Source organism: Hemicordylus capensis, chromosome 1 (assembly GCF_027244095.1).
Source record: "Hemicordylus capensis ecotype Gifberg chromosome 1, rHemCap1.1.pri, whole genome shotgun sequence".
In the NCBI taxonomy this organism is placed as follows: Eukaryota; Metazoa; Chordata; class Lepidosauria; order Squamata; family Cordylidae; genus Hemicordylus; species Hemicordylus capensis.
The window spans coordinates 375,437,910-375,465,000 of record NC_069657.1 but is presented as its reverse complement, the minus strand read 5'-3'; the positions used below and the strand labels follow the sequence as shown (position 1 = coordinate 375,465,000).

General features: G+C 43.6%; 1 protein-coding gene across 2 annotated transcripts in view; it reads right to left on the bottom strand.

The window, feature by feature from the left end:
- Nucleotides 1–27,091, bottom strand: part of SMOC2 (SPARC related modular calcium binding 2) — a 204,323-nt gene that overhangs the window by 9,354 nt on the left and 167,878 nt on the right. For both annotated transcript variants that reach the window (XM_053297160.1, XM_053297169.1), the window contains exon 10: nucleotides 1,120–1,222. In XM_053297160.1, coding sequence (XP_053153135.1) covers nucleotides 1,120–1,222 — 103 coding nt within the window. The remainder of the gene's footprint in view (nucleotides 1–1,119; nucleotides 1,223–27,091) is intronic.

The following is a 27,091-nucleotide window of genomic DNA, read 5'->3' as shown; positions in this document are numbered from 1 at the left end:
TTCATGGCTTAGTGGGGATTTGAACCCAACTTTCCCCAGTCTATTTGAGGCCATTGGTTAGTTGAGCAGTGTATTTGAATCTAGTAAGTAAGTAAGTAAGTCTGGCCCTTTAGCCACTATACCATACTGGATCTCCAACAGCCTGATAGAGGGAAAATACTTTCCTTCTATCAGGCTGTTCGAGATCCAGTATGGATATCTATCTATCTAATATGCGTCTTTATATATACACATGTGTGTAATAGTGCTTTGCTTCTGAATAACATGGAAACAAAGAGATTTGGGCAGATTCTGAAAAAAACCCCTCACCTGTTAAAAATACTTATCAAACTATTATCCTGCTCTTACATGGAAGGAGATTCCATTCGAATGACTAACTAGGTCCCCAAGGCTCAGCTTCAGCAGTGATGCAGGCAGTTAGGCTGCAATGGATGGTCTAGGAGCACCCAAGGTTATGCGATGCTTAAAAGTGGTAACATTTCATAACAAGAGAGTTATTAAATTCTGAAAAGGAAACAAGTTGCTAAGCTCAAGCCTAAATCCCTGATTTGTGGAAGTTGTGCTCTTCTTGATTCTTTTTTATACATTCCAGAGAAGAAGCCTGACATTTAAAATATCAGTACTGAGCCCTGGTTTAAATTATATTTGATAACAGCCTTATCAAGCTCTTATGGTTTTCCATAGAAATAAAAAAAAAATAAGTGAATGACATTTCGATATTTCCCAAAGCACACAATGAGGCTGTTGTCATGCGCAGCCTAACACAGGCTAAAGAAGCCCAATATGGGTTAGGTAGCATGAGAACCACCAGGATTGGGCCTGATCCAAGTAGGGCAGCACCATCTAGCCTGGCTTTTTAGCCTGGCTGTTAGCCCAGCTGTGCTCCCTTAACCCGGGCTACCTGCTTTCACATGTGTTGCGTGGTGCATTGTGGGATTCCAAGAGGCCAGGACATGTTGTCCCGGCCTCCAAAGCTACACACTGTGCCAAGCAGCACTCCTCGTCTGGGGAAAAGGTGAGTTAATCCAACCTTCCCCACTTCCTGCTTGCCACCCTGCCCACCCAGTTGTGTGAATGACCTCAAGATAACTGTATACTCTGGAGACTAAAGCAACCCACCTGCTGGAAGACACTGCAGGATCAGAGACTGCATGCACCATATCTGTTGAGAGTGCATCTAGAACACTGGTCAGGAACTCATTCTTCTTGGCTCCTGGACAACCTAAAATGAAAACAGATTCCCTCTTTATTGTTTGCATTATTCAGCCTTACATTGTTAAGATATCAGACCTAGAGCTTGGGATACCACATAACTTCTGACTTTGGGGAATGCTCAGCTTTAGGTCTAGGTAAAACCATGTGATTATCTCCATATGACGGATCACAGTTAAGTTCTGAATGTAACCCTATGCATCTTGACATTTAAGGAAAATATTCAGAATTTTGACATGAAGGATTAAATCTGCCCATTGGCATGTTAAAGTCCCACTGATTCCAATTCAAGATTGAACCGGTTATTCCCCACCACCCCCGTATATGCAGATCAGCTCTTGGTGCTCAGGATTACCATCTCACCTTTTCACATCTTGGAGAAAAAGCACAGCCTCTGTATCACTGAATATATGCCCTCTAGATATCATCAGGGCTTCCCTCCCTTTTTAAAATCCAGTTTTGGCCAGGTGGCTGACATAATAATTGGGAAGAGCATAGCTTTAAAGTTACAACCACCATAGCTTTAAATCATGCTGTTTTTTAGATACTGTACTGTACATGCTTTTAATGCAGGGAGATTTATCTAAACAAATTCCTTTTACATAAATGTTATGAGGATGAAATTTGTCTGCTTCCAATGGGTATATATTGTAAGAAACACAAGTGTTTTAACTATGTAAGTGTGACTATAATATTATGCAGCAGTTGCTGCTTTAACACAGAGAAGCCAGGAAGCTTAACATGTTCTTTGAGCAAAATAGCTTGTCACTCCTTTAATACTATCTAATTTCCTTGCTTCTATATATTTATAGATGCATTCACCATATGATCTCATCAGCTAATGTAGGACTTTTCAGATTCACATAATTCCCTCCACTGTCTAATAGGCCACTGTGAGGTGTTGCAGAATTCATAATCAATGGGATATTGCCAAATAAATGGTTTTGGGAGCCAATTAGTTATTATGACACCAATCTTTAGTTAAAGCATGCCTGGGCAAGAAGTTAAACTCTTGCTTAGAAACAATTATCCTACATGTTCCACATGCCAATATCTATCTTACATAAGGCAGTATCTACCTCATTCCCAATCAAAGAAATAGCTCAACATGTATTCACTGGCAACTGGGCAGAGTTTTCAAAGTAAAATTACACAAAAGAGGCCATTCTAGGCATGTAGAGTCAGAAACAGAGGATGCTCAAGATATTCTATGAAGAACTGACTTTCTAGGAAACCATATTAAAAAAGGGAAATCTAGATTAGAAACTGAGATCATCCGCACAGTCAAAAACTCTGTTCTACCCGGGTTTTGGAGCCTTGTGTGGTCCCAAATTTTGGTTGTGTGGAAGCAAGCTAAAAGGAAAACCCGGGTAGAAGTTATTGTGTGAAAGCAAGGTAGGAAGAAAAGCTACCCAGGTTTTCCTCCTACCTTGCTTCCACACAACCAAAAGTTGGGAGCACACACAGCTCCTAAACCCAGGCAGAACACAGTTTTGGCCTCATGGTGTTGTTCAGCCAGTACTTCAAAAGATTGTTTACTAGGTTTGTTTACTAGCTCCCTTAGCCCGCTTTCCGTTGATTGTGGGAATAGTCTCATGGGGTATTACTAAACATCCCTGTCTACTGATATCAATCCTGGCATAATCTAGAGCATGGCATGTGGGATGATATAATCTGCGGTGCATTCCTGATGCTCTGGCTGACTAGAAAAGAGCTGATGTTGCGGAACACATCCACATCCCTTGCCAAGGTGATGGGACTTCAGAGATAAGAGAAAATCCTGCAGACTGGGTGGAGTGGGAGCAGGAGTGAAGGAGTCAAGGAGCTGGGAGGCAATGCCTGAGCAGTGACACCTCATCTTTAGGGGAACAACCAGCCTCTGGGAACAAACCATGGCAGGGATCCACCCTGATCTCAAGAACACAATCCTCCAAGTCCCACATACTCATTTCGCAGCACCAAGAGTTGCCTCTCTCTCTACAACAGGAATCTGGCATTGCTAGGAACTGGGTGGCATTTCACTTGGCGTTAGGGTGGAGGCAACCAACTGTGTCCAACGTGTCAGAAACTGGCCTGGAACTGAGCGCAGTAGCACAAGTAACTGCTTGCACCACCGAATCTAAAGGCAATCTGTAGTATTCTGCTGTCTAATTATCACAGATCTTATCACAGCTTCTGGAGAGATCACTTACAGAAACAAGCTTTGCGTTTTCTCAAAGTCTTCAGCTGGTGGGTCAGGCGACAGCTGACTGGTTTATCCACCTCTTCTACCTGAAAAATCTGCCACTCTGTTACAGAGTGACAGACTGTGCCCACATAGTTTATTGACTGTGTAATTATTAATTGAAAAATCTTTATATGGGTTGGGTTTCAAAGTTCTCTATCAACCCTGATGCTTCAGGAAAAATTAAAATAGCAATGTAAGGCAGACTAGTTGTCCTGAGTAAGCTAAGTGTGCCGTTGAGTCGGTGTCAACTCCTGGTGACCACAGAGCCCTGTGGTTGTCTTTGGTATAATACAGGAGGGGTTTGCCATTGCCGTCTCCCACTCAGTATGAGATGATGCCTTTCAGTATCTTCCTATATCACTGCTGCCCAATATAGGTGTTTCCCATGGTCTGAGAAACATACCAGCAGGGATTCGAACCGGCATCCTCTGGCTTGCCAGTCAAGTCATTTCCCCCCTGTGCCATTACGTGGTTTCTTATCTTGAGTAAGCACCATTAACATAAAGGAAATAAGTTAGTCATGACTAACATTTCAATGGGACTTAGTGATGGCTAACCTAGTCTGGATGCTGCCCATAAAATCTAAATACTATATTTAAAATATTACTCTCTTTATTTCATTATTTTGCCTGTGACAGCAATATATTTTCTGGTGCTGTGAAAGATTCAGGCAGCTGCAGTTTCCTCCAAGCCATCCCTCTTTCTCATTATCCTTCACCCAGGTTTCTCATATCCCTTCTCTCCTGATTTAAGGAGCTGAAAGTGACAGGTTGAAAAAATTACTATAGAAGGCAATATAAAGAAGACATGGTAGGTATACAATGGCACTACAGTATTACTTAGAGCCTCCAGCAAATTGTGGTGACAACTCGGCAAAACATAGCAAAGCTATTTGTGTCCAGAGTGAATGCTATATTTACATTTTTTAAAGATATGGAAGACAATTTCTTTCTGCTTAGAGTAACTCTGGGGCTCCTCCTCCTCTTTTTTTCTGAGTTCATGATGTCACATTAATCCTACCCCTGTGACTCCTGACATTTCAGTGAAAACAAGTGAAACTAAGATTTTTTTTATATCATAGAAGTAAATGTAAGCCAGATAAGTCTAGCTCCTAACCATCTCACATCTGGAGATATGTAAGATACAAAATATGGGAATAAGCCAGATCTCTCTAAAGTTTGCTTGAGCTTTGGAAAGCCTCACTAATACACCTCCCCACCTCCCATATAGAACATTTTTAAAAAAGAACCTAAGGATATTATTTCCTTCCTTCTGCTTTGAAGTATTTACTGAGTCTGGACCATTTTAAATTTCTCCAGATTATTTCTATTAGGAATGATTAAGAAACAAATCTTATAAAGGTCTGGTAGATTATGGTGATGGACATGGGGATGGTGATGATGATGATTTTATTTTTATGCTGGTGCAGTTACTGTCACATCCTTGCCCAGGCAAAAGAGGCAAAACCATTCAGTGCTGCCTTTTAGCCAAAGAAAAGTTCAAAGTTCACCAAAGTGATAATTTACCCTTAAGTTTTTGAACAGTTAGGTTATGTGTACATCATATAAATTGGTATGCTGGCATTTATAACATCTGAGGGCTAATTCACATTACCTTCTGAAGTCATTCATGCTTTAAAATCTCCTTTTCCCTCTTTTGCAGTCCCAGAGAATGGAACAGACTCTCTTCTACAAGAGGTCAGTACAGAGAAAGGTCACTGGAAAGATTTTTGTTCTGAAAGCTTTGCCATCGTTCTGAATTAGCTTGGTTTAATCTTTGTGATGTAATCATGTAGCCAGATCTGGTTGGATCCACAACAATGGGCTGGTTTGGATGATACTTCCTCCCCTTGAAATGGCCCACATAATTTAAGAAGGGAGACAGTGACATCCTTACATCTTTCCTGGCCATCCTCATGTCCTCCCAGCACATTCCTTTATTGTGTGTGGGCCGGGGTGGAGGGTGGTTTGTCCGAACCACTGCTTTGCATGCAAACCAAATACTGTACTAGTGTAAACATCCACGATGTCCAGGAAAGATGTCAGGATGGGTGCACTCCCACAATGTGTCCCACACTTCCTAATCACATGGACTGATTTGGGAGAAAAGGATCATCAGGAGTTCTCAGTTTTGTTCAATTAGCAGCTGAATCTCAGTTTCTCATGTCATTGAGTGTCATGTTCTTTCCAGGCTCATTTGGGGGGAAAAGAAGAAGAAGATGTGGTTTTGGATACTTCCCACCACTTATTTATCCAGATGTCACATATGTATTCTTAATACCTATAATGGGATTAATGTTAGTGTTAAGTGAAAACCTAGAAGGAATATGCGTTAATATATGAGCATTAGATAAAAGAGGGGGGAGGGGAGCCATGTACAGATGGAACATGCAATGATGAGAGAGAGGCAGATTGCTCTATAACTGCTGTGGGCATAGACAAGGGAACGTTAAGATGTCTGTTCCATTGATTTCAGTGGAGCAGTTAATTGAATGTGCTTAAATCTCTCCCATTAAAATCATTATGCAGTATAGCTCTGCAGGGGAACTGTGGGGAAATTAATGGTGGTGGCTGCCAGCCGATTCTCACTGGAGCAAGCTGCTGTTGCCACCTCAATACAATGGCTAGGGTGGAGAATAGGAATGCCTCTTGTGATGTCCTAATGTGAGAATGTTGCTCAAGCCCTAAATAATACTTCCCCACCTGACAGGTTTGTGACCTGCTATGAGGCTATTCACACAGGTAGCCAAGCCCGGGCTTGGACAGTCCAGCCCGGGCTCGGCTGCCCATATGCACCGCTGGGATCAATCCTGATCCCGGTGCTGCCTTGGCCCCAAGCCTGGGAATTTACCCCCAGGCTAGGCTTTAACCTGGATTTAAGGGCACAAGTGCACCCTTAGCCCTAGGTTCGGGGTCGTGTGTGTGCATGGGCTGCAGGCAGCCTGTACACACCGAGAACTGAGTGGCAAGAGCACCTGGTGGAGGGAGGATCCTTCAAGGCACCACACTCTTGGTGTGCTGTATTGGAATTGAGGGGATGCCGGAAGATTTCCTCCTCCGGCTCCCTATTGTGCTGATCACCACAGTGCCGCTCATGTGCCACAGCAAGCAGCAGAACCTGGACAAAGCCAGAGATTGTTTGTGGGGAGACAGGCAGGAGCCTGCCTCCCCACCTGCCCTCTGCCTTGCCAGTGAAAATTGTCATATGCACGACTTTTATATATCATACACATTTTGAAGAAAAGCAGCCGAGGACAATTTGGACAGGAAAAGCAGTGGGCAGGGAAAGGACTAAGAAGCCTCTCCTCTACCACCTCCAAATTCTACCCCCTCCTGAACTGCTTTTGGAGGAGGAGGAGGAGGAGGAGGATAGATAGGAGGAAGAGGAGGAGGAGGAAGAGGAGGAGGCAGTGGCATCAGAGCTCCTTCACATGGCATTTGTCTGCAACATGTTGTTGCCCTTGAGATAATCTATATGAAGCAATTTGAGAATGCAGGAAGTGCTATCTAAATGTTAAGCATTATTATTAACTTTTGTCAAGGCTTTTGGAGCTTAAGAATCTCTTTCTGCACAATCCTTCCATTAGAGAGCTTTGCATGTACATAATGGAAGGCAGGGTGGCCATGGGAATGTAATGTCAATGTTGATTCCTGGATGGGTATGATATACCAGCACAGGCAGCCTGCCTTTGGTTTTAGGATCAGGCTTCCCATACGACAGCCTTCATGTTCTTTGTAAACCAACAAATAAAATATATCTCAGAATGACAGGGAGCTTTTCACAGAACTATCTATGGTTTCTGAAATGTGGGCTGCATATAACGGAGGCAGTATTTAAGTAAAAGAACTCTCTTTATGAAAAAATTCTTGATATTTAAGTAAAACACCAAACTTGTCACTGTGAATTTTATACCTTGGTTGCTTAACCTGACGTGAAAGCACAGAAAGGCCAAACTCTAGAGCAAACACAGGGCAAATGTTCTACTTTCCTGAGTTCCAACATTGGCCTGTGAGTATGCAGTATGATTACACAGTGGAATCTCTGTTCTTTGCAGGTGTTATCAACACCGAAAAATTCTCCTGGGGGTTCATGCTGTGCTTTAATTTCAACAAGCTTAAGAATAAAATGGTTGACCTGAGGAAGGTTTAGCCTGATGTCATGAATAATTCACCCTCAGTGAATTCTTCTCTACAAACATGGAAAGGCCAGCTAGAGAGCTTGTCAAGAAATGTTCATAGCACAACTTCCATGCTTCAATTTCTTTCTTTCTTTTCTTTTTGCAAAGCCGCCTATATTGTGTGGCTTTGACAGCTTACATAAATAATTTCTTGTTAAAGGGTTGAAGTTGAAACCACATAATGTTACACTGCAGGTTCAAAGATGTAACACAGAATTAAGTGTTTACCTTAGAAATAGTTTTGCCCACAAGTATGTTTTCCATTCAAACACAGAATGGACCATAGAAACCTCAGGCCAAAAAATGCATATCTCACGTGACAAGAATGTACACAAACACTTTACCTTAGCTAGCAAGCAAATAGCTTAAAGTTGTCCAATATTATAATGCAGACCATGGAATTACAACATATAGGTCATTCGCTGCATGCTGTGTTGGTGCAAGGTAAAGGGAACGTCCAGTTGGTGTTGACTCCTGGTGAAAACAGAGCCCTGTGGTTGTCTTTGGGAGAATACAGGAAGGGTTTGCCATTGCCTCCTCCTGCACAGTATGAGATTATGCCTTTCAGCACCTTCCTATATCGTTGCTGCCTGATATAGGTGTTTCCCATAGTCTGGGAAACATACCAGCGGGGATTCGAACCAACAGCCTCCTGCTCTCTAGGCAGGTTGCTTCCCTGCTGCGCCATTAGCTGCCTCTGCTAATTTCAATGGGAGTTAGTTATTATTATAATACTGCTTTTCAACCCAAAAGTTCTCAAAGCTGTTTACGAAGAAAAATAATTAATGGTTGCATTCTCACGCAATGTGCAAGCGGAGGTTGCTGAATACATGGTTAAGTTTTCTAACCATGAATTGCATCGTAGACGTCCATCCAACCACACTCTGGAAACCTCTGTTTTTAGGGCAGGGGAGCCCCTCCTCCTTTCTGGTTCACCAGGGCTGCATCCCAGCAAGCTCCATGGTGCTCGCGTCACCAGACTGCTGAAAAGGCATCAGAATGTCTCCAGGGCAGAATGTCTACAAGGGGGCATGCCAAGCGTGACTGTGCCTTTTTGGAATGGCCTGCCCACCCTCGGCAGGACAAGGGCATTTAATTCAATGCCATGCCACGCAAGCCCTTCTTCTGACAGAGATTGCACCTCTGGCCTCATATGAGCCCTGAAACAAAACAGTCTTGCACAAGCACAATTGGGGGGGGGGATGCTGAGGGGAACTATTATTCTGTTATTAACAAAAGGGAAAGGAATTTTCCTGTCCCCCCCACCCCTGTTATTCTATTTTTCTGTTATTCACAAAAGGAAAAGAACATGATGACTTCCTAGGAGGGGATATATATATGAGGGAAGGCAAAGGATCCTGGGATCTGGCCTGCTGTGACTAAAGATGTGCTTTTGATAGCTCACCCTGGCAAAGCAGAGCATGGAGACCAAACCACGCATGAATTGTCCCCTTTGCTAAGCAGGGTCCACCAGGGTTTGCATTTAAATGGGAGACTACCTGTGAGCACTGTAAGATATTCCCCTTAGGGGATGGGGCCGCTCTTGGAAGAGTATCTGCATGTTTCCACGAAGAAGGTTCCGGGTTCCCTCCCTGGCGTCTGGCAAGAGAGATTCCTGCCTGATACCTTGGAGAAGCTGCTGCCAGTCTATGTAGATAATAGTGAGCTAGATGGACCAATGGTCTGACTCAGTAGAAGACAGCTTCCTATGTTCCTATGACTAGCGCTCTCATGAGAGGGCCAGTCTACTAGGGAGGAATTTAAGCTTGCCAACCTTTGGTCTTCGGTCAGACCGCATGCTCATGAGTTGAGCTATTCAGAAAAGAGGCCCCCACTTGCGTGGAGCCCCCATTCTATCGGGTTAATGATATATCTTTTGTGTAGTGACCCCCCTCTCCTCCAGGCAAGCCTTTTACATACCCGAAGGAGATTTTGATGCTCCATGTCTCTCGGCATAGCTGGGAGGGCAAACTGGGAAAACACTGGAACCAGGTTCAGATCTTTACACTCATTCACATTTCCCAGGATCAGACTGGCGTAGCAGTGTATGCAGATCTGCCACCAAGGGAAAGCGTGGGAAAGGAAAATCCTGGTTGTCTGCTACCCCAGGAGAGTGGAGTCACAATTCCGGGCAAAAATAAAGATGGACACGTTCAAATGGGTGGACAGGCTGGCAGAGGGCCCACATTGACTGCTTCTTCATGGCAGTCCCCGAGACTGCCAGGGTACCTGTCCAAATGGCTTGCTTGGACTGAGCAACCAGGCCTGGCAGCATCTGCCATCTGGCTTGCGTGCGTGTCTCCATAGTCTGACATGAGAGAGCAGTCTATGAGAGAAGGGATGTTGTCACATAATATTAGTGATTCTGCCCAACAGTCCTATCCCCATAGATGGTTCTTCGCATGTGTTGTGAAGCGGTATCCCCATGGCCTTACAGTCTCATGAGCGAGTGGTCTGCTAAGGAACAGCATCCATTGTCATCACACATGTAGATTGCTCCTTTCACTGGAGGCAATGCTGATCCTGCTGGTCAGCCCTTCTCATGAGTAAGCCTAGAGACTGCACGTGTTCCCCCAAGGGGAAGGGGCTGGGGTCCCCTTCCCCAACATCAATGTGCAAAAAACAGACCTGAGCCATTCAAGAATTCCTGGTTCAGGCTGCCCTTTAAACCCAAACCCTGGTATTACCACCCTGCCATATGTTCCGGTCCCAGCAATCTAATGGGGTTGCCCTGTATGTTGCCACTGCAACTGAATGTGCTTATGAACATACATCTTTATCGATTCATTTTCAGAGAACTAAGGCACATAGTGCCCATCCTGCCATCCTATTCCCTTTCTCTCCTGACTGGCAGGAGTGGGGAACAAGGGACAGAGTGGGAAGAAGGCATGCCCCCATGTGACTTTCCCATTTGACAGGCTTGGAAGCATGGGATGGGATGTGGTGGCATCCCTATTGCTGGCAACTGCTATATTAGATCAGAGACAGGGGGCGGGGAATGTGCTCGGAGAGGCAGCCAGCAAGAAGCGCTGCAGGGATAGAGTGGGCATGATCTAAAGCAGGTCTATGCTGCCCTCTCTATGATTACAGTGCTAGAAACAGCACAAAACTGCAGTTATGGTGGAGTCTGTATTCAGACGTAATGCCGCCACTGGAGGAAAACGTCATGTTGGGTCAGTGAAACTGACTACAAACCGAAGGTTCAAATTGGAATTTGGCCAAGAAAACCGTGGGTCGCTTTTGCTGCAAAACCTCAGTTGCACGCAACTGGACATTCACAATCTCGAACCTCTGCCCCATTTCACATTATGCGCAAATCTGGCCAATATTAGTAAGATGGTTCCCTGTCCCCAAAGAGCTCACAATCTAAAAAGAAATAGAACGTAAAATAAAATTAGGCTTAAGGGTATAACCAGATCTAAAGCAATCATTTGTTTCCCCAGAAATAAAGGAGAAAAAATTGACCTATGGAATTCTAAGATGTTTGAAGTAGGGGTGTGCAATTCGGGTTTTCAGTGATTCGGTTCGGGACCCAAACCGAATCACCCCCGTTCTGTTCTGTGCCCGAATCTGGGCTCCCCGAATCACCCCTGATTTGGATTAAATCTGAATCCGAATCCGAATCAATTTGGGTAAGAAAAATGGGTCCCAGGGGCAAATAGTGGGGTGGGGTGGTAGTGCCTAATGGTTGGAGGCTACAACCCCAATTTCAGAGTGATTGGGCAGAGGGCTGATTTTTGGGGAATTGTTGAAGTTTACGCGTCTTTAAGGTTTTTCCCCATAGAGAAGCATTGAGGTGTCAGCAAATGTATAGCTTCACGTGGGGGGCAAAGGGGTGGCCTAGAGCAGTGTGGGGTTGGTGGTAGTGCCAGGTAGGGTCAAGGAAGCTACCTGAATTTTTTCAAAGGATTTGAGCAGAGGGCTGATTTTGGGGGAATTGTTAAAGTTTACGCGTCTTTAAGGTTTTTCCTCATAGGGTATACATGGAGCTTTCAGCAGCCCCATAACTGCACTTGGGGGGTGCTGGGGTGGCCCAGAGTGAGTGGTAGTGTGGTGCACATAGGGTGCCAACCATCCCCATGGGTTTCTAACCCATGGGGTACAGGGTTCTGTTGTTTCTGAGGTATTCTGAGTGTGGATTCTATGATAGCTAATGAGATTTTCAATGAAACACCATGAATCCACTCTAATTTGCTATCATAGAATCCACACTCAGAATACCTCAGAAACAACAGAACCATCTTTGTAATAATTCTTGGTTGTCTCAGATTTAACACTGTTAAGCAGGTGTGGATTCTCAGAAAGGTCCTTTTTGGAGACGGGCCATTTTAAAGGTAAAGTGTGCCGTCAAGTCGATGTCGACTCCTGGTGCCCACAGAGCCCTGTGGTTGTCTTTGGAGGGGTTTATCATTGCCTCCTCCCATGCACTGTGAGATGATGCCTTTCAACATCTTCCTATATCACTGCTGCCTGATATAGTACCAGCGGGGATTTGAACTGGCAACCTTCTGCTTGTTAGTCAAGCATTTCCCTGCTGCGCCACTTAAGATGACTCAGGCCATTTTAGGTGGTGCTTAAAGCTAGACTTATAGATATTAAGGCTGTTCTCATGAGCAGCCTAATCCAGGCTACGGCAGCCCAGCCTGGGTTAGGCTGCTTGTGTGCAGCACCGAGATTCATGTGGATCCCATCACTGCTCGCCTACCTAACCCCACTTTTAAGCTCACCCTTTAGCCAAGGTTAAGGGCGCAAGCACACCCTTAATCCTGGCACCAGGATTGTGCGTATGCCCCAGCTGCTTGCAGCCTAGAGCACCCATCTCACGGAGGTATCCCCCAATGCACTGTGGTCATCACACAGTGCATTGTGGGATATGTGGAGGTTGGGACACATCGCCCTGGCCTCAGAAGCCTGCGCTGTGTGCAGCAGCACAGATCATGTGGGAGCGTGGCCTGTGCTGACATCGTGGCTAAATTTACTCAAGAAAGTCCCATTGAAATACAAAGGACTAACGTGTCCTTTTCATTTCAATGGCACTCCCTAGAGAAAATGTTGCCAGCTTGTTAGCCATTGAGCTTGAAGAGGATCTAGCAGTAAGCCAAGCTTCTAGGATTTCCCCTTATTTTTTCTTCTTTGAAACAGTCAAAGCAAAATATGAACAAGTATTTAAGAGATATTTAAGAGAGTGCCTCCCTTGTCATGAACCCTGCCGACTGTTACAGTCTTCTGGAGAGGTCTGGTTAGGGTTGCCACTGGCTTGTTTGCTGGCCACCCGGGACCGGGCTTTCTCTATGGCTGCCCCGGGGCTTTGGAATATGCTCCCTGGGGAAATAAGAGCATCTCCTTCTCTGTTTGTTTTCAGGAAGATCCTCAAGACTCACCTGTTCTCACAGGCTTTTAATTAGAATTAATTTTAATAACTGGTTTTAATAATTGTTTTATATTACTGTTTTTATGCTACTGCTTTAATTGTGTTGTATTTTAATCTGTGCTGGTTTTTAAATATTGTTTTACATTTTGTACATTGCCTAGAGATGTACATATCAGGCAGTATAAGAATATGATCAATCAATCAATCAATCAATCAAGTATATTGCCTCTTATTTAAGCTAATTGCATTATCTTAAAACAAGTATTTATTTTATTCCACTTAGAGTCTATGATGAAATGTGGACATGCTTCATATTCTGAAAGTACTTGCCAATATTGTGTAGGAGCGATTGAAGACCTTCAATTTTATGTTCTACGTTGCTGTTTGTGTAACATCCTTGAAGGGCACTATTAGGTTCATTTGATAAGGTTGGACATCTCAAAAAAGTTTGGTTTTTAATACTGAATGATAATGAAAAATATGTTATTTCTAATATTGCACAATTTGTTGTACAAGCTGCTAAGACAAAGAAAGATTCTGCAGATCTCATAATATGATGTTTAATTGCTATGAATTCTCATGGGCCTGATTATTTGTATTGCTGTTTTCCTGACACATGTCCTTGATTGGTTTGTTTTAATTTATCTGAATTTGATAGATGTACAGTACAATACAGAAGATGGCGTCCATATGATTACATTCCTCATTATAATCACTCCATCACTGTGGAAGTCTCTGTAATTACAAGCGTAACGTAGCAATATTTTGGGAAGGTTAGTGCTCTCATTCCAAAGGAGTTATGAATGGGATTCAGAAAAGGAATCTCATTTGTAACATATTACATTCAATTTGCAATGAAGAAAAACTGATCCAAATGGCCCCATTTGGATCAATTTTCCATTTGTTATGAACGGAATACACATCCCTATGTTTGATGTATAATGAAGAAAATTTTATTTTTGTATTAAATATTAAAAAAAAACACCCAACACCCCATACTAGCTGGGTGAACTACCCTACTCCATGCTTTATGTGCAAACCCAGTAGGATGTCCGTCCCCCTCGCCTTTGAACCGTAGAACCCATTTCTGCTGCCATGCTGTATCACAAATTGTTTTGTTTCCAAAAGCAGTTTACCATATGGCATGGAAAAGGGTCACAGGGACTGCTCTTCAAGAAATACAAGCCTAGGGTATGTGGGATTAGTTGTAAGATTTTTGGGAACTGGGCCATAACCTGCAAATCCTTGAAATAGAGGGCACAATTTTTCCATATATTCGCAGCAGTTTAAAATGGGTTTTTAAAATGGGTTTTTAAAAAAAAAAAAAAAACTTCGAAACTGGGCAAATGTATTATGGACTGTGTTTTTATAACACTGCTTAAAATAGAGGTTTATAAATGGAAATGCTGACAGAAACTGTACTACAGTGATAGCTTGAGGGGACTACTAAGACATTACTGTACCACTGTGGAATGGAACTGAGCATGACAAAAATCTCTCCCTATATAGACTGGCTGCGGGTTGGCGTCAACATTGCCTTTCCACATCTACCACAAAATGTGAGAAACTAACCTTGTGACCACCGGCCTTGTCATCTTCCATGCCCAGTTGATAAGAAGCTGTGAAACAACTAATGTTAAGAATAAGAAATCCTATAACTGTTAGTGAAGTGCTTTTATGATCCCCCAGCTTCCCGAACTTGTGGTGGAAAGGGTTTGCAGGATACTGAATATCCCATGATTCCCTTAGGAAGACTTTGTGGCATTTCTTGCTGAGGGCACTTCAGCACCTTGTGCAAGTGGAGCCTTAATTACCAGGCAGGAGTTATTTTTATTAAAACTGCTGATCCACCCGCATCTGAATTGCTCCTCCAAGCCACTAACAGAGAGGTCTGTGTAACTAGGCTGTACTTTCAAACTTGCCTTTGGAAATTGGCATCTGAGTGGAATGGGTCCCTTGAGCCAAATATAATATAGTGTACTTTATTAAACCACAATAAGCTAATGCTCGAGTAGCTTTAAGAGTCTCTGTTAAACCCACAAGAAGTAGGGAAATTGAGACATACATCTGACACTATCCTTAATGTGTGCATTGCGTAGTAAATATCTAGGAAATGAGCATTCCCTCCTTAGCTTCTAGAATATCCTGCAATGACAGAAGCACAATGGGTTGTATTAAAGAGAGAGATGAAGGTAATTATGGTTCTAAAGTGTCTGCCAGAAAAGCTGGAGTGCAGCTGACTTCATATAAACTACTTTACTGAGTGCAGTTTGATTACTAATCGTCATGGGTCCTGTTACAATGTGGAGATCCACTTACACGATAGCAATCCATTATGGATTGTTTGGATGGTTTCTCCAGGGAGCCACAGTGCTGTATGTTAGATTAACTGAGCACGAGGTGGTTAGTGTCTTAAATTCAGCTACCTATAAGTTCTTAGCAATCTAACTAAGAGATGTTATAAGAAGGGTTTCTAACGGTTTCAGTGTGTATTAGTTGGGTGGGGGGGTAAACTTACAATTGGTTATTTAGTCAAAACCTTCTTCTGCTGGTGTGTGTGTGTGATGGAATGTCACCACTGCACCACATAGTGTCCTCTGTTCATCAAGCTATATCTTCTTCATAGGACTTGTGGCCTCATTGCTCATTAAATAGGAGCTTTTCCAGTCCGCAGGCTTTAGCATGGGATTAAGAGGAGTGAAGTACTGCGAGTTATGGATATTTCAAATTTGCCCCCCAAAAATAACACAAAAAGGGGTTTTGTTTTTTTTAAACCCTGGACATAAATCGGGCTAAGCGCCAATGAACAATGAAAAATCTGAATCGTCTATGGAGTGCTCCCTGATAGTTCCTAGGGATTTTGGCTTAAAACTGGACCATAAGTGGATGCACACTTGCTCTTTCATGGTTAATCAAAGTTAAATCACCATTTGGGAATGCTCCAGATATCTGGAAAAGCAAAAAGGTCAAGTAGCTGCAGATTTCCTGATCTCAAACCTCAAACTTCAGCTTTAAGACAAAGCAGGGTCAAGTGCTTATGTTATAAACTCTGATCTGTTTTATTGTCATTTTTCACACATTCCTCAGAATGCTCATACTAGTAGATCTTCACAAATAATTTCAAATAGAGCAAGACCTCTGACTATTTTTGTTGCTGCTGTTGCTGTCTCTATGTGTGCCAATGACTCAGTCTCTGTAGCATCACTGATCTCCAGCAGAGAAAAGAAACTGGAAGAACATATTTCAGACCTAAGAGAACCACCTAAATACTGAATAGGCCCAAACCATCATGTAATATGGCCTGACTCCTATAAGACTTACCAGATCAGGCCTGCTGACTTGGTCTCATGAAAGAATTCAGTTTTCCACAGATGTGACATAATCTGAGGTGTATATACATACAGTTATATATCTGTGTGTACACCTGATCACATAATCCCTCCATCTTCTGTAAAACCCAATTAGGGTATAACAGGATTTATGGAATTACTAGAATTGTACATGAACCAGCCCTCTGTGTCATGCACATGTACTCTATGAGACGTACTACTCAGCACTGCTTAGCTGAGAACATTAAGGAGAAATTGAAAACAGGGGTGCACCCAGGCGCCCCCCCCCATGCACGAGGCCTCCCAACCTCCTTTGGGTGGCCCACCCCGCCAAACCTACAGCGTTTTTTTTAAATTCTTAATGAGGCTGAGGTGTGGCTGTGGGGGGGGGCGGGGAGTGGAGCAATCCTTCTCCCCTCTCCCCCTCCTCCCGTGGAGGCAGGGACCAGAGCGACACTGGGCCCATCCATTGGGGCCAGTATCTTTTACCAACTGCGAGGTGCACCTGTGCAGTTTAGAGATCGTCGCAAGCCCGTGATGCTCCCTGAGTATAAGCTGTCTTGTATTTATTTATTTTTGGGAGATTTATATCCCACTTTAAAAAAAAACACTCCCCAAAATGTTAATAGTAGCAACAAGATTAAAACAACATAACATAATAGAAACAACAAAACAATAACAAGGAGCCAATTGAAATGGTTGTCCATTTAAAAGGGGCAACAGGTTTAATAAAAGGCAATCAGATGTATGGACCTTGCCTGATACCTAAAAGACAACAGTGAAGGTACCAGGTGGTATACCCAGAGAGAGAGAGAGAGAGTTCCACAGTTGGTACCTGTACTGAGAAGGTCCTCTCTCTGGTAGGCACCCACCTAACCTCAGAAGGTGGGGGTATCTGGAGAAGAGCCTCTGATAAGATCTTATTTGATGGGTAGGTTTGTATGGGAGAAACTGGACTTTCAGGTATTATTACAGTATAAATTCAACCAAGGGACCAGGGTTCTTCTGAGACAGACAGAGGGACAATGATAGAACGTGACTAAAGCATTCTCACCCCCTCGCATAGACACATAATTCTGTACACCTTTGTAAGGCCAGAGTCAGTGGGTCAAATTTCACAAGGTTCAATCCTGATATAAAAGGCTTATTGGCTGTTCTTGTTTCAATATACCTAATTAAAATGGAGCATTATGCTAAGAAATCTATATCCCTCTATTTTTTCAAATTAAAAAAGTATTTGAATTCCATTCTTTGTTATTGCAGGAGTTATTTTTTTTAAAAAGGGCTACATTCCCCGCACCCACCCCATCCTTCGAGACTTTGACCAATGAGCATCTGCTCACATTCCCTCTCCCTGCTCCAGTCTGCAACAAGAAGTGACTGTTAAGTGAAGTATGCCCCATGACACTTCACAGTTACAGATGGAGGAGAGCTAACAACAATGAGCCATTCACCCAAGTGCCTGAAGAAATCTCCAAGGCCAGAGCCCAAGCAGCTGAGGAATTCTACAAAACAAGGTTTTCACTGTGGAAGAAGTGGCGAGTTTTTAATCTCCCAGCACACTCGTTCTTCCCAAATGACCTTGGTTTCATCAATCCACCTGTCTGTCTCTGGGAAATTAATGACCTTAAAAAGTAAATATGACTTGAGACCAACAGCAAGTTCTGGTTAATAAACACTGGAAATGCTAGCTCCATAATACAGCATTCCCCCCCAGGAAACTCTAGGTAAAAATACAGCTTCTGGACCATACAAGTCCTGCTCTTATGAAGTATGGTAACCTTTGAACTGATCCAGCAAATCAAGCTACCAGGACACCTGTTTAGCAGAGGCAGTTAATCAGTCTGAATGCTATAGCAATGAGAACGTTCTTACATTTAACTGTTAAATTCTTCTACACTCATTAAGGAGTATTTAGAAGAGAGCAGGGCTCAAAGATTATGCCCATGAAACATCGATGGGTTATTTACTTGACCTATAAATAAATAATCAGAACATGTTTCATAGCCAATTGGTGGTTTCATAGCCAATCTTTACTGCTTAGCTCTGAGGCCCGTTGAAAGGGATGCACCTTGGAAAATAGGGGTGGGGGTGGGAGGAAAGTCGGTCCCTCACAGGTCAATCCCTCAAAGTCAGAGGGCCTCCTGTAGGGTAGTTAGCTTTTCTCCCTTTCCCCATTTTTCAGGTACAGCCTTCAAAATCCCCTATTTGGCCTCCATTTAATATAATGGAGTGCTCCACTAAGTTAAATAAGGTGAGAGGGAATGAGCAATTCTTCTCGGCTCACATTTTAATCTGTAGGGGCAGAATGGCAGTTCAATCCCCAAACAGCAGAGCAAAACCAGTCTGGTGAGAAAGCAGCAAAGTAAGAGGTCTTGAGACAGTTCTTTAGGATTGAAGAACTACAAGGTTTTATTCAAAGAAAAGGTTGTAAACAAATGTGAAAACGCTTGCAGCTTAATTTCAGCTGTAGCTCATGGCTGAAGAGAGAGACCAAAACAAACAGCCATCTCTGGAGAGACAAAAGAGAGACTAACACTGGAAGAACAAAGAGGGGAGGAGTCCAGCACTTTTATCCATGACCCTCAAAACCCCCAGTGGTCACTATGAGACACTGCAGCCAAGAGCTGATGCTGCCAGGGTCCTAGCTCCAACATAATCCAAGTCAGAGAAGAATGTGGGGGTTTGTAAAATTGGGCTTTCCTTGGAGGTTGCTATAATTGAGCACAGGGCCCCCCAGCTTCTGAGCCCCCCCGCCAGCTCCACACCTCCCTATTTTTCTATTTTCTTATCTTCCTCACTGAGGGGCTGCTGGAGAAAGTGGCGAACATGGGCCCCCTCTCCCCTAGCTACGGCCCTGGAGGCAAACGTTAATAAACCCCTGAAATTAGTTTATTTATTTGCTTTATTTATATACCTCCCTATATAAAATGGCCACCTAATGGCACAGCGGGGAAATAACTTGCCTAGAAAGCAGGAGGCTGTTGGTTCGAATCCCCACTGGTGTGTATCCCAGAATATGGGAAACTTCTATATCGGGCAGCAGTGATATAGGAAGGTGTTGAAAGGCGTCATTTCATACTGCATGGGAAATGGCAATGGTAAACCCCTCCTGTATCCTACCAAGAAAACCACAGGGCTCTGTGGTCACCAGGAGTCAACACCGACTCGACGGAACTACCTTTCTCCATATAAAATGTCAGGGTGGTTTACAAACCAAAACCTAAAAATCATATCGCCAGATTACAATTACCATAAATAAAACTTTAAAACATCATAAATATTTATGATATTTCAGGAGAATTGCACCAGCATCCCTAGACTAATTAATTTATGCTGAGTCTGACTGGCTGTGGCTGCCTAAGGTCTCAAGTTGGGATCTCCTTGTAGCTGGAAATGTCAAGAACTGAACCTGGGACCTTCTGTATGCAAAGGATGTGCTCTACACGGTGCATAAGCTACAGCTGCATGTCACCACAGATCAGCAACTGACCCTGGGGGAGGGCTAGGTTCACCTAGTGCAGGAACTACTCTACGATGCTAACAGGCTTCTGCAGATGTCGCAGGACAATTACATCATCGGTTTGCAGCCTTCCATAGGTCACCACAGCACTGGCTGGTTATAAAGCCAAAAATGTTAAGCACATGACTTTCTGTTGTTGTTTCACTATCATCTGGATTGTGTTAGGTAGTGTTAGAGGAAATCATTTTTGCAACAATAAGTCTTGACAAGGCAAGGAAAACCCTATATACAGTTTAGCTCTTTTGTAAAAACTGGATAGTAAAAACACTGTTATTGTCTATCTGGCAATGTTTCTGTAATGCTCGTTACACCAGTTCCTGATAAAGAAATGAAAAACTATGTAGTAAAACAGCTTATACAGCAGATTGAATTTGGGCCAATAAAACAAATAAAAAAGAACTTTTTATTGGCTTGATTTCAGTCTGTGGATTTTCAAAATATGTATAAGATTCCAAAGATCTTCCCAACTGTGAATGGGAAATAAAGCGAACTGTGTATACATATGAACAGAAGTGTGCTAAATAGTTTCATGCATGTGTACACACACACACACACACACACACACACACTGAATAATAATATGGAATAAATATATACATACCATTTTTTTAAAAGCCTATGCATTCCAAGAATTACAAAATCAGAAGAGTAAGCAGTTCCAAACAACAACTATACGGCCACATTCACATGTAATACAAAACTGTGGGTCCCCCGCTCGCCTGTTCGCATTCAGACAAAATAAAGCGTGGGCTCTTTGCAGTCAGGGAGACTGCAGAGAGGAGGGGAAACTGGCTGTGTGGGCATCCTTCTTGCTTGAAGGGCAGCCTGCACAGCCAATCATGCCCAGAGGGAGGGAGGAGCTTCCTCCCTCAACTCAGTCTTGACCGAATGCCACCTCCAGTGCTGCATTCAGACGTAATGCTTCAAGACTGAAACCCTGGTTATGAGCAGTGTAATTCACTCCAAAACGAGGGTTCAAATTGGAGACTGCAGAGTGCAACCTTGGGGCGTGGACAAACGAGGCCAGAGTTGCACACATTCAGACATAACAGTAGGGAAATCTCTGGCCCCTGCAACTTCAGTTCCGTGTTATGTGTGAATGTGTCCAATGTCAGTCCTTCAGTTTTGCTGGCACTGCACAATCTTCAGATACGAATATAAATATGAAGAATATTTATATAGTGCTTTTCAACAAAAGTTCCCAAAGCAGTTTTAGGGGACAGGGTGGGTGGGTGGGTGGAGGGCAAGATTAATATATTAGATAGGGGGTGTCTGGTTTTTTGCCTACTTTCCTTAAGGAAAGTAAGCTTATGAGATCATCCAGCATTCTCTGTGTGTTCCCCCCTATCAAGTTCACAAACAATATGGACCATTATGAACCAGATTGGGTACAGTTGTAGGGACACATAGGAACACGTCAAAGGTGTAGTTTGTTATGATGTAACTCACCCCATTCAAGGCGGTGGACACATTAACATCTTTGAGGTGCAAGTGGGCTAATTTATGAACCACCTAACTGATCTGAACCAAATTTGCTACAGGTGTAGGGATGCATAGGGACAGCTGAAGGGTGTAGTTTGTGATGATGTCATCCACCCTGATTGAAGATGGCAGACATGTGAACATTTAAGACTAAAGTGGGCTAACTTGTGAAGATTGTAATTATCACTTAAGATTATAGTGAAAGGAATGTAGGCAGATTAGCTCTAGTAAGAACTTGTTGTTCTGGTAATAATTTGTTTCTGAAATATCCATATCAAGCAGTTCCTTCTCTTCCTTTAGGACTCCCTGTTGTGGAGTTTCATGAAATATTTTGATAAAATGAGAATAATATATTTCAACCAAAGGACCAGCTGTAGAGAAGGGGGAGTTTGTGAGGGTCTTGATGGTGGCAGAAGAATCCATTATGCTACCCAGCCCAGGCATCAATGCATTAAACCCAAGTATACAAAATAAACTCTTTGCTTTTAAAAAGGTTTAGAAGAATATGGCTCAAAGCCAGTTGGCTTATGTTTTAGCTAGGATAAAATAGAAGTGACACTTATTGGCAAGAAGCAGCATTTTAAAGAACTTGCAGAAACTCTTATTGCAAATTCAAACCAAGGCATCTATGCACCTACTGTCCAAATCTTGGACTTCTTCTAACTTTGAGGCATGGCAAGTTGTACTGCTATTTGAGAGACATAATCAGTAATTAAGCTTGGAATGTGAAAATAATCACAAATGTGCATGCACACGCTGTCTGTAGGGCCTATGGATGTTTGCAAAAATAGTATATTTGTGTGTGATTTGTTCCTTGTAAATAATTATGTAGATTTTCATCGAGGGATCCCCTGAGCACTTATGGCACCAAAGTGGTCCACAACACTGAGCATTAGATTACTTAGAATGCAGTGGCATGACGGCAGCAGGAACAGGTACTGCATGTGCATTCAATCTACTGAGCCATCAAGGCTCTGAGCAAAAGCTTCAGCTAGAGTTCCCAGTGTCTGTTGGGGCTGGGATTTGCCTGATTCACTATCCCTCAAGCCCCAAGGCTCCAAGTGGATGGGGCTAGCAATCCCTCAAGAGGGGTTCCATTCTCAGCCTTCTTGAGTCCCAAAGACTTGAGCGGTGGATCCATGGAAAGCCCATTTTCACTCATTAGTACCTCCAGGGGCACACTAATGGTTCTCCATGGCAATCTCTCTGCACCCATACAAACTTGCTATTGTGACCAGGGGCTATGCTAATTAAGGCACCACCCTCTAAAACCTAGACAAATAACCCATCCTGTGTCCCACTGCAGAGTGTGTAAAAAACTTCTACTTTAGGCAATTTGGATGAAAAGCAAACAATTCTACCAGGCCCCATATGGCTACCAGCTGATTCTGCACTGAAATCCGTAGGGGTGAGAGTGTGCAGAGCTAGTGGCAAAGTATAGGGATGTGCAAATTGATTGGGGTACAAATCAATTTGTACTTGAATCTAGCTGATTCGGGTGATTTGGAGACAAAACAAATCACCCCTGTGGTCCATTGGCTAGATTCGGGTACAAATTGAATTGTGCCTATTTCGATTCGAATCAATTTGAGACTCACATCCCTCCTATTAATTCTCCCAGATTTCATTTTTTTTTAAAAAAAGCTAAGCTCTAGCCCTTATTTATTCATTTATTAGAAACATTTGATATACCGCCCACTCCGAAGACTCTGGGAGGTATACAAAAACATGCAAAACAAGACAGCATTAAAATTACATTCTAAATAAAACTAAAGCAACTAGCGGGGGGCGGGGACAAATAGGTAAACTACAGGGTAAAAGTCTGGCAAAAAAGAAAAGTCTTCAATAGAGATTTAAAAATCAACAAGGAAGGAGCTAAATGAATCTGCAGGGGAAGGGAATTCCAGAGAAGTGGGGCAGCAACTGAGAAGGCCCTTTTACGGGTCCTAGCACCCCGAACCTCTCGGAAATCAGGGATCGACATAAGGGCCACCTGAGCAGATCTGACTGGATGGGATGTAACTGGATGGGAAAGGCGGGTATGTAGGTAGACAGGTGCCAAACCCCGCAAGGCTTTGAAGCTCAAAACCAGGACCTTAAATTGAACTCGGTAGAGAATAGGCAACCAGTGCAATGACTGCAGGAGAGGTGTTACCCTGTTATATTTTCTGGCACCCATAAGTAAACGAGCTGCTGCGTTCTGGACCTGTTGTCGCTTTCTGATCACCCTCAAAGGTAACCCTAGATAGAGGGCGTTACAATAATCTAGGCGGGAGATAACAAGGGCATGGGTCACTGTCATTAATGCTCGCTGATCAAGGTAAGGGCGTAATTGACGAATCAGATGGAGCTGGGCAAAGGCACTTCTGGCTGCAGCCTCCACCTGCTGTTCAAGCAGGAGGTGCGAGTCCAAAAGGACCCCCAAATCACATACAAACTCCTTCTGCGGCAGCACCACCCTATCTAAAACAAAGTTCACATCCAGCTGTTGGCCGGTACGAGGGCTGAGTAAGAGTAGTTCAGTCTTGGTGGGATTCAGTCTGAGCTTATTTTGATTCATCCAGACCTTAACAGCTTCCAGGCATCGAGTAAACACAGAAACAGCACCTCCAGAATGGTCTGGGATGGCAATATACAGCTGAGTATCATCAGCGTATTGATGAAATCTCACCCCAAACTGGGAAATGACCTGACCCAGCAGCTCCATATAGCTGTTAAAGAGGACAGGGGCAAGAACTGAACCCTGTGGACCTCCATAAAGGAGTGGCCATGGGTCAGAGCATCTGTCCTCAGTGCATACCGACTGGACATGCCCGCTAAGGTAAGAACAGAACCACTGTAAGACAGTGCCCCCAATACCCAACCCATGCAGGCGGGCAAGGAGGATAGCATGATTGATAGTGTCAAAAGCCACTGAGAGATCTAGAAGAACCAAGAGAGGGACACTACCCTCATCAAGGTCCCGAAGAAGGTCATCTACCAGAGTGAGCAATGCTGTCTCTGTGCTGTGCCGAGGCCTGAAACCCAACTGATAAGAATTAAGATAACCAGTTTCCTTCAAGACCCTCTCAAGATGAGCACATACAACCCTCTCTAACACCTTCGCTACAAAAGGGAGCTTAGAGATCAGCCTATAGTTGTCAAGGACCTCAGGGTCCAGGGAGGGTTTCTTCAAGTGAGGGCAAACTATCACCTCTTTAAGGGCTGCTGGTATGAAGAATTAACAGCCAAGAATTAACATTCCCACCAGCTGTTCTAACCAGCCAGGAGGGACAAGGGTCCATGCAACATGTTGCCGCACCCATACCTGAGAGAATCGTGTCCATATCCTTGACCAGCTTAAAGGTGTCCCATATAACATCACAGGGCAGAATCTCCTCTATCTGATCAGATCCTACAGAAGTAGAGTCCAACTCTAGCCGAAGGCGGGTGACTTTATCAGCAAAGAATTGAGCAAATTGATCACAGCAGCCAGATTGAACGTCTACTGGCTCCTCTCTCCTAAGAAGGGAGCGGGTAATCCGAAATAAGGCTGCTGGACCTTAGTCAGCTGATGAGATAAGAGCGGAGAAGCAGTAAGATTTCGCCACTCTTATCATCCTAGAATATTCCCAAATATGGGCAAGTAGTCGCATTCGGTCATCTTCGGCACTAGTTTTCCTCCAATGACGTTCCAAGCGTCTTTTGGTCTGTTTCATCTCCCTAAGCTCCTCAGAGAACCAAGGGAGCCGGGATCCACGAACCGTAAGAGGACACTTGGGAGCAATTTCATCTAACGCCCTCATGGCCTCGATGTTCCAAGATTCCATGAGCTGCGATGGAGAAACGCCTACCAGGTTGCAAGGAATGCCCCCAAGAGCCTCCTGGAATCCGACAGGATCCATGAGGCACCTGGGGCGGACCATCCGTGTTGTAGTGCTGTCCCGGTAGAGACAGGGGGCCACTGCAATCTGCATATTATTCGGAAAATGATCGGACCATGGCAGGGGAAAGATGACAATATTTTCCATGACCAGATCTGCCTGCCATTGCCCTGAAAGATAAACCAAGTCCAAGGTATGTCCACCCACATGAGTTGGGCCCGAAATGATCTGATACAAGCCCATGGTAGCCATATTATTATTTTTACATTGCCATAGAGCTCATGAACTCCCAAACCATCGAACCCCCATCAGAAGCTGGAAGATTGAAATCCCCCAGAACCATAAGTCTAGGGGTCGTAATCACCAGGCCTGACACCAAATCAAGGAGCTCGGAAAGGGCAGCAGATGGACAACGAGGAGGTTGATAAACAGGAGAAGCCCAGGTTTGCCACTTCGACCCAGACTTACAGAAAGACATTTGCACCCCACCACCTGTGGGATAGGGCCCCTGATCAACTTAAGATCTTCTTTAAAAATCACTGCGACACCGCCCCCCCCCCCGACCGTGACCTCGGGGATGAGGAAACACAGAGAAGCCAGGTGGACACATCTCAGTGAGGGGAACACCCCCATCCGGATCTAACCAGATCTCATAGGGATTCATTATGAGGAAAAGTTATTAGACACCAAATAATTTAAACATTTTGATATTCTTAAAAATTAAAATGAGTACCCCACTGCCTTGCAGGTGTGTGTGGGGGGCGGTTGTAGTTGGCACATGGCAGTTGACAGTTGGCACTGTCCAATGACAGTCAAAATGAACAGAAGAAATGAAAGTGTGCAATGAATATTACCCTCAGGGGAAGAAGCCATTCTGGGAAGAGCAGAAGGTTTCAAGTTCCCTCCCTGGCTTCTCCAAGATGGGGCTGAGAGAGATTCCTGCCTGCAACCTTGGAGAAGCCACTGCCACTCTGTGAGGACAATACTGAGCTAGATAAACCAATGGTCTGACTCAGTATATGGCAGTTTCCTATGTTCCTATGTTCCTAATCCTTATAGGGATTCATTATGAGGAAAAGTTATTATACACCAAAGAATCCACTTGAAAAATAATGACTGCACATTTTGCTCCATAACTCCAATTCTACAAGGGCTAGAGCTTAGGTTTTTGTTTGTTTGTTTTAAATGAACGCTTGGGATCCTTTTTAGCGTTAGGATATGGCAACTTGAATTCCATCGTTTCCTATGGTGGAAATGTTCAAAATCAGTAAAAACTTTTTAAAAAGTCATTAAAAATCAACCAAGTGTCCCACCTAGGACCTTGTTAAGTGGTCCATATCAGTCTGAATCTGAATCAAATCAAAGCAAATACAAATGGAATCTGAGGTGACTTGGAAGGAGTAGATTTGGATACAAAACAAATCAGAGGTGATTTGTTTTGGGCACAAATTGAATGAAAAAGATTGATTTGTGCACATCCCTGGCAAGGTAGGTAACCAGAGAATATGGACTGGTTATATTGCTGGTGCTCACTCTTCCTACTGCCCCCTCCCCCATTTGAGTTTATATACAGTAATGGTGTAACTGATGTCAGATTTTTGCCTCCATCCTAAGGCAGGGCCCAACCCCACATGGAGCTGTAGGAAGAAAGAGCAACAGTTTCATTACATTCCACACTCCTGGGCTTTTGAACCTTAGTCTAGATACCCGGTACTTAACCGTTCTTAAAAAACACCCAGCTTTTTCTTGAAAACATCTAATTGCGAATTGAGAAGATTCTGCTATTGCTTAACTATTTTCACTATAACATAAATTATTTCAATTCTTTCTTCTTGTGAAACATTTCCTTAAGGTTATTAATTTTGAGCGGAGAGCATCAATGTTTTGTCCAGTATGGAGAAATATGT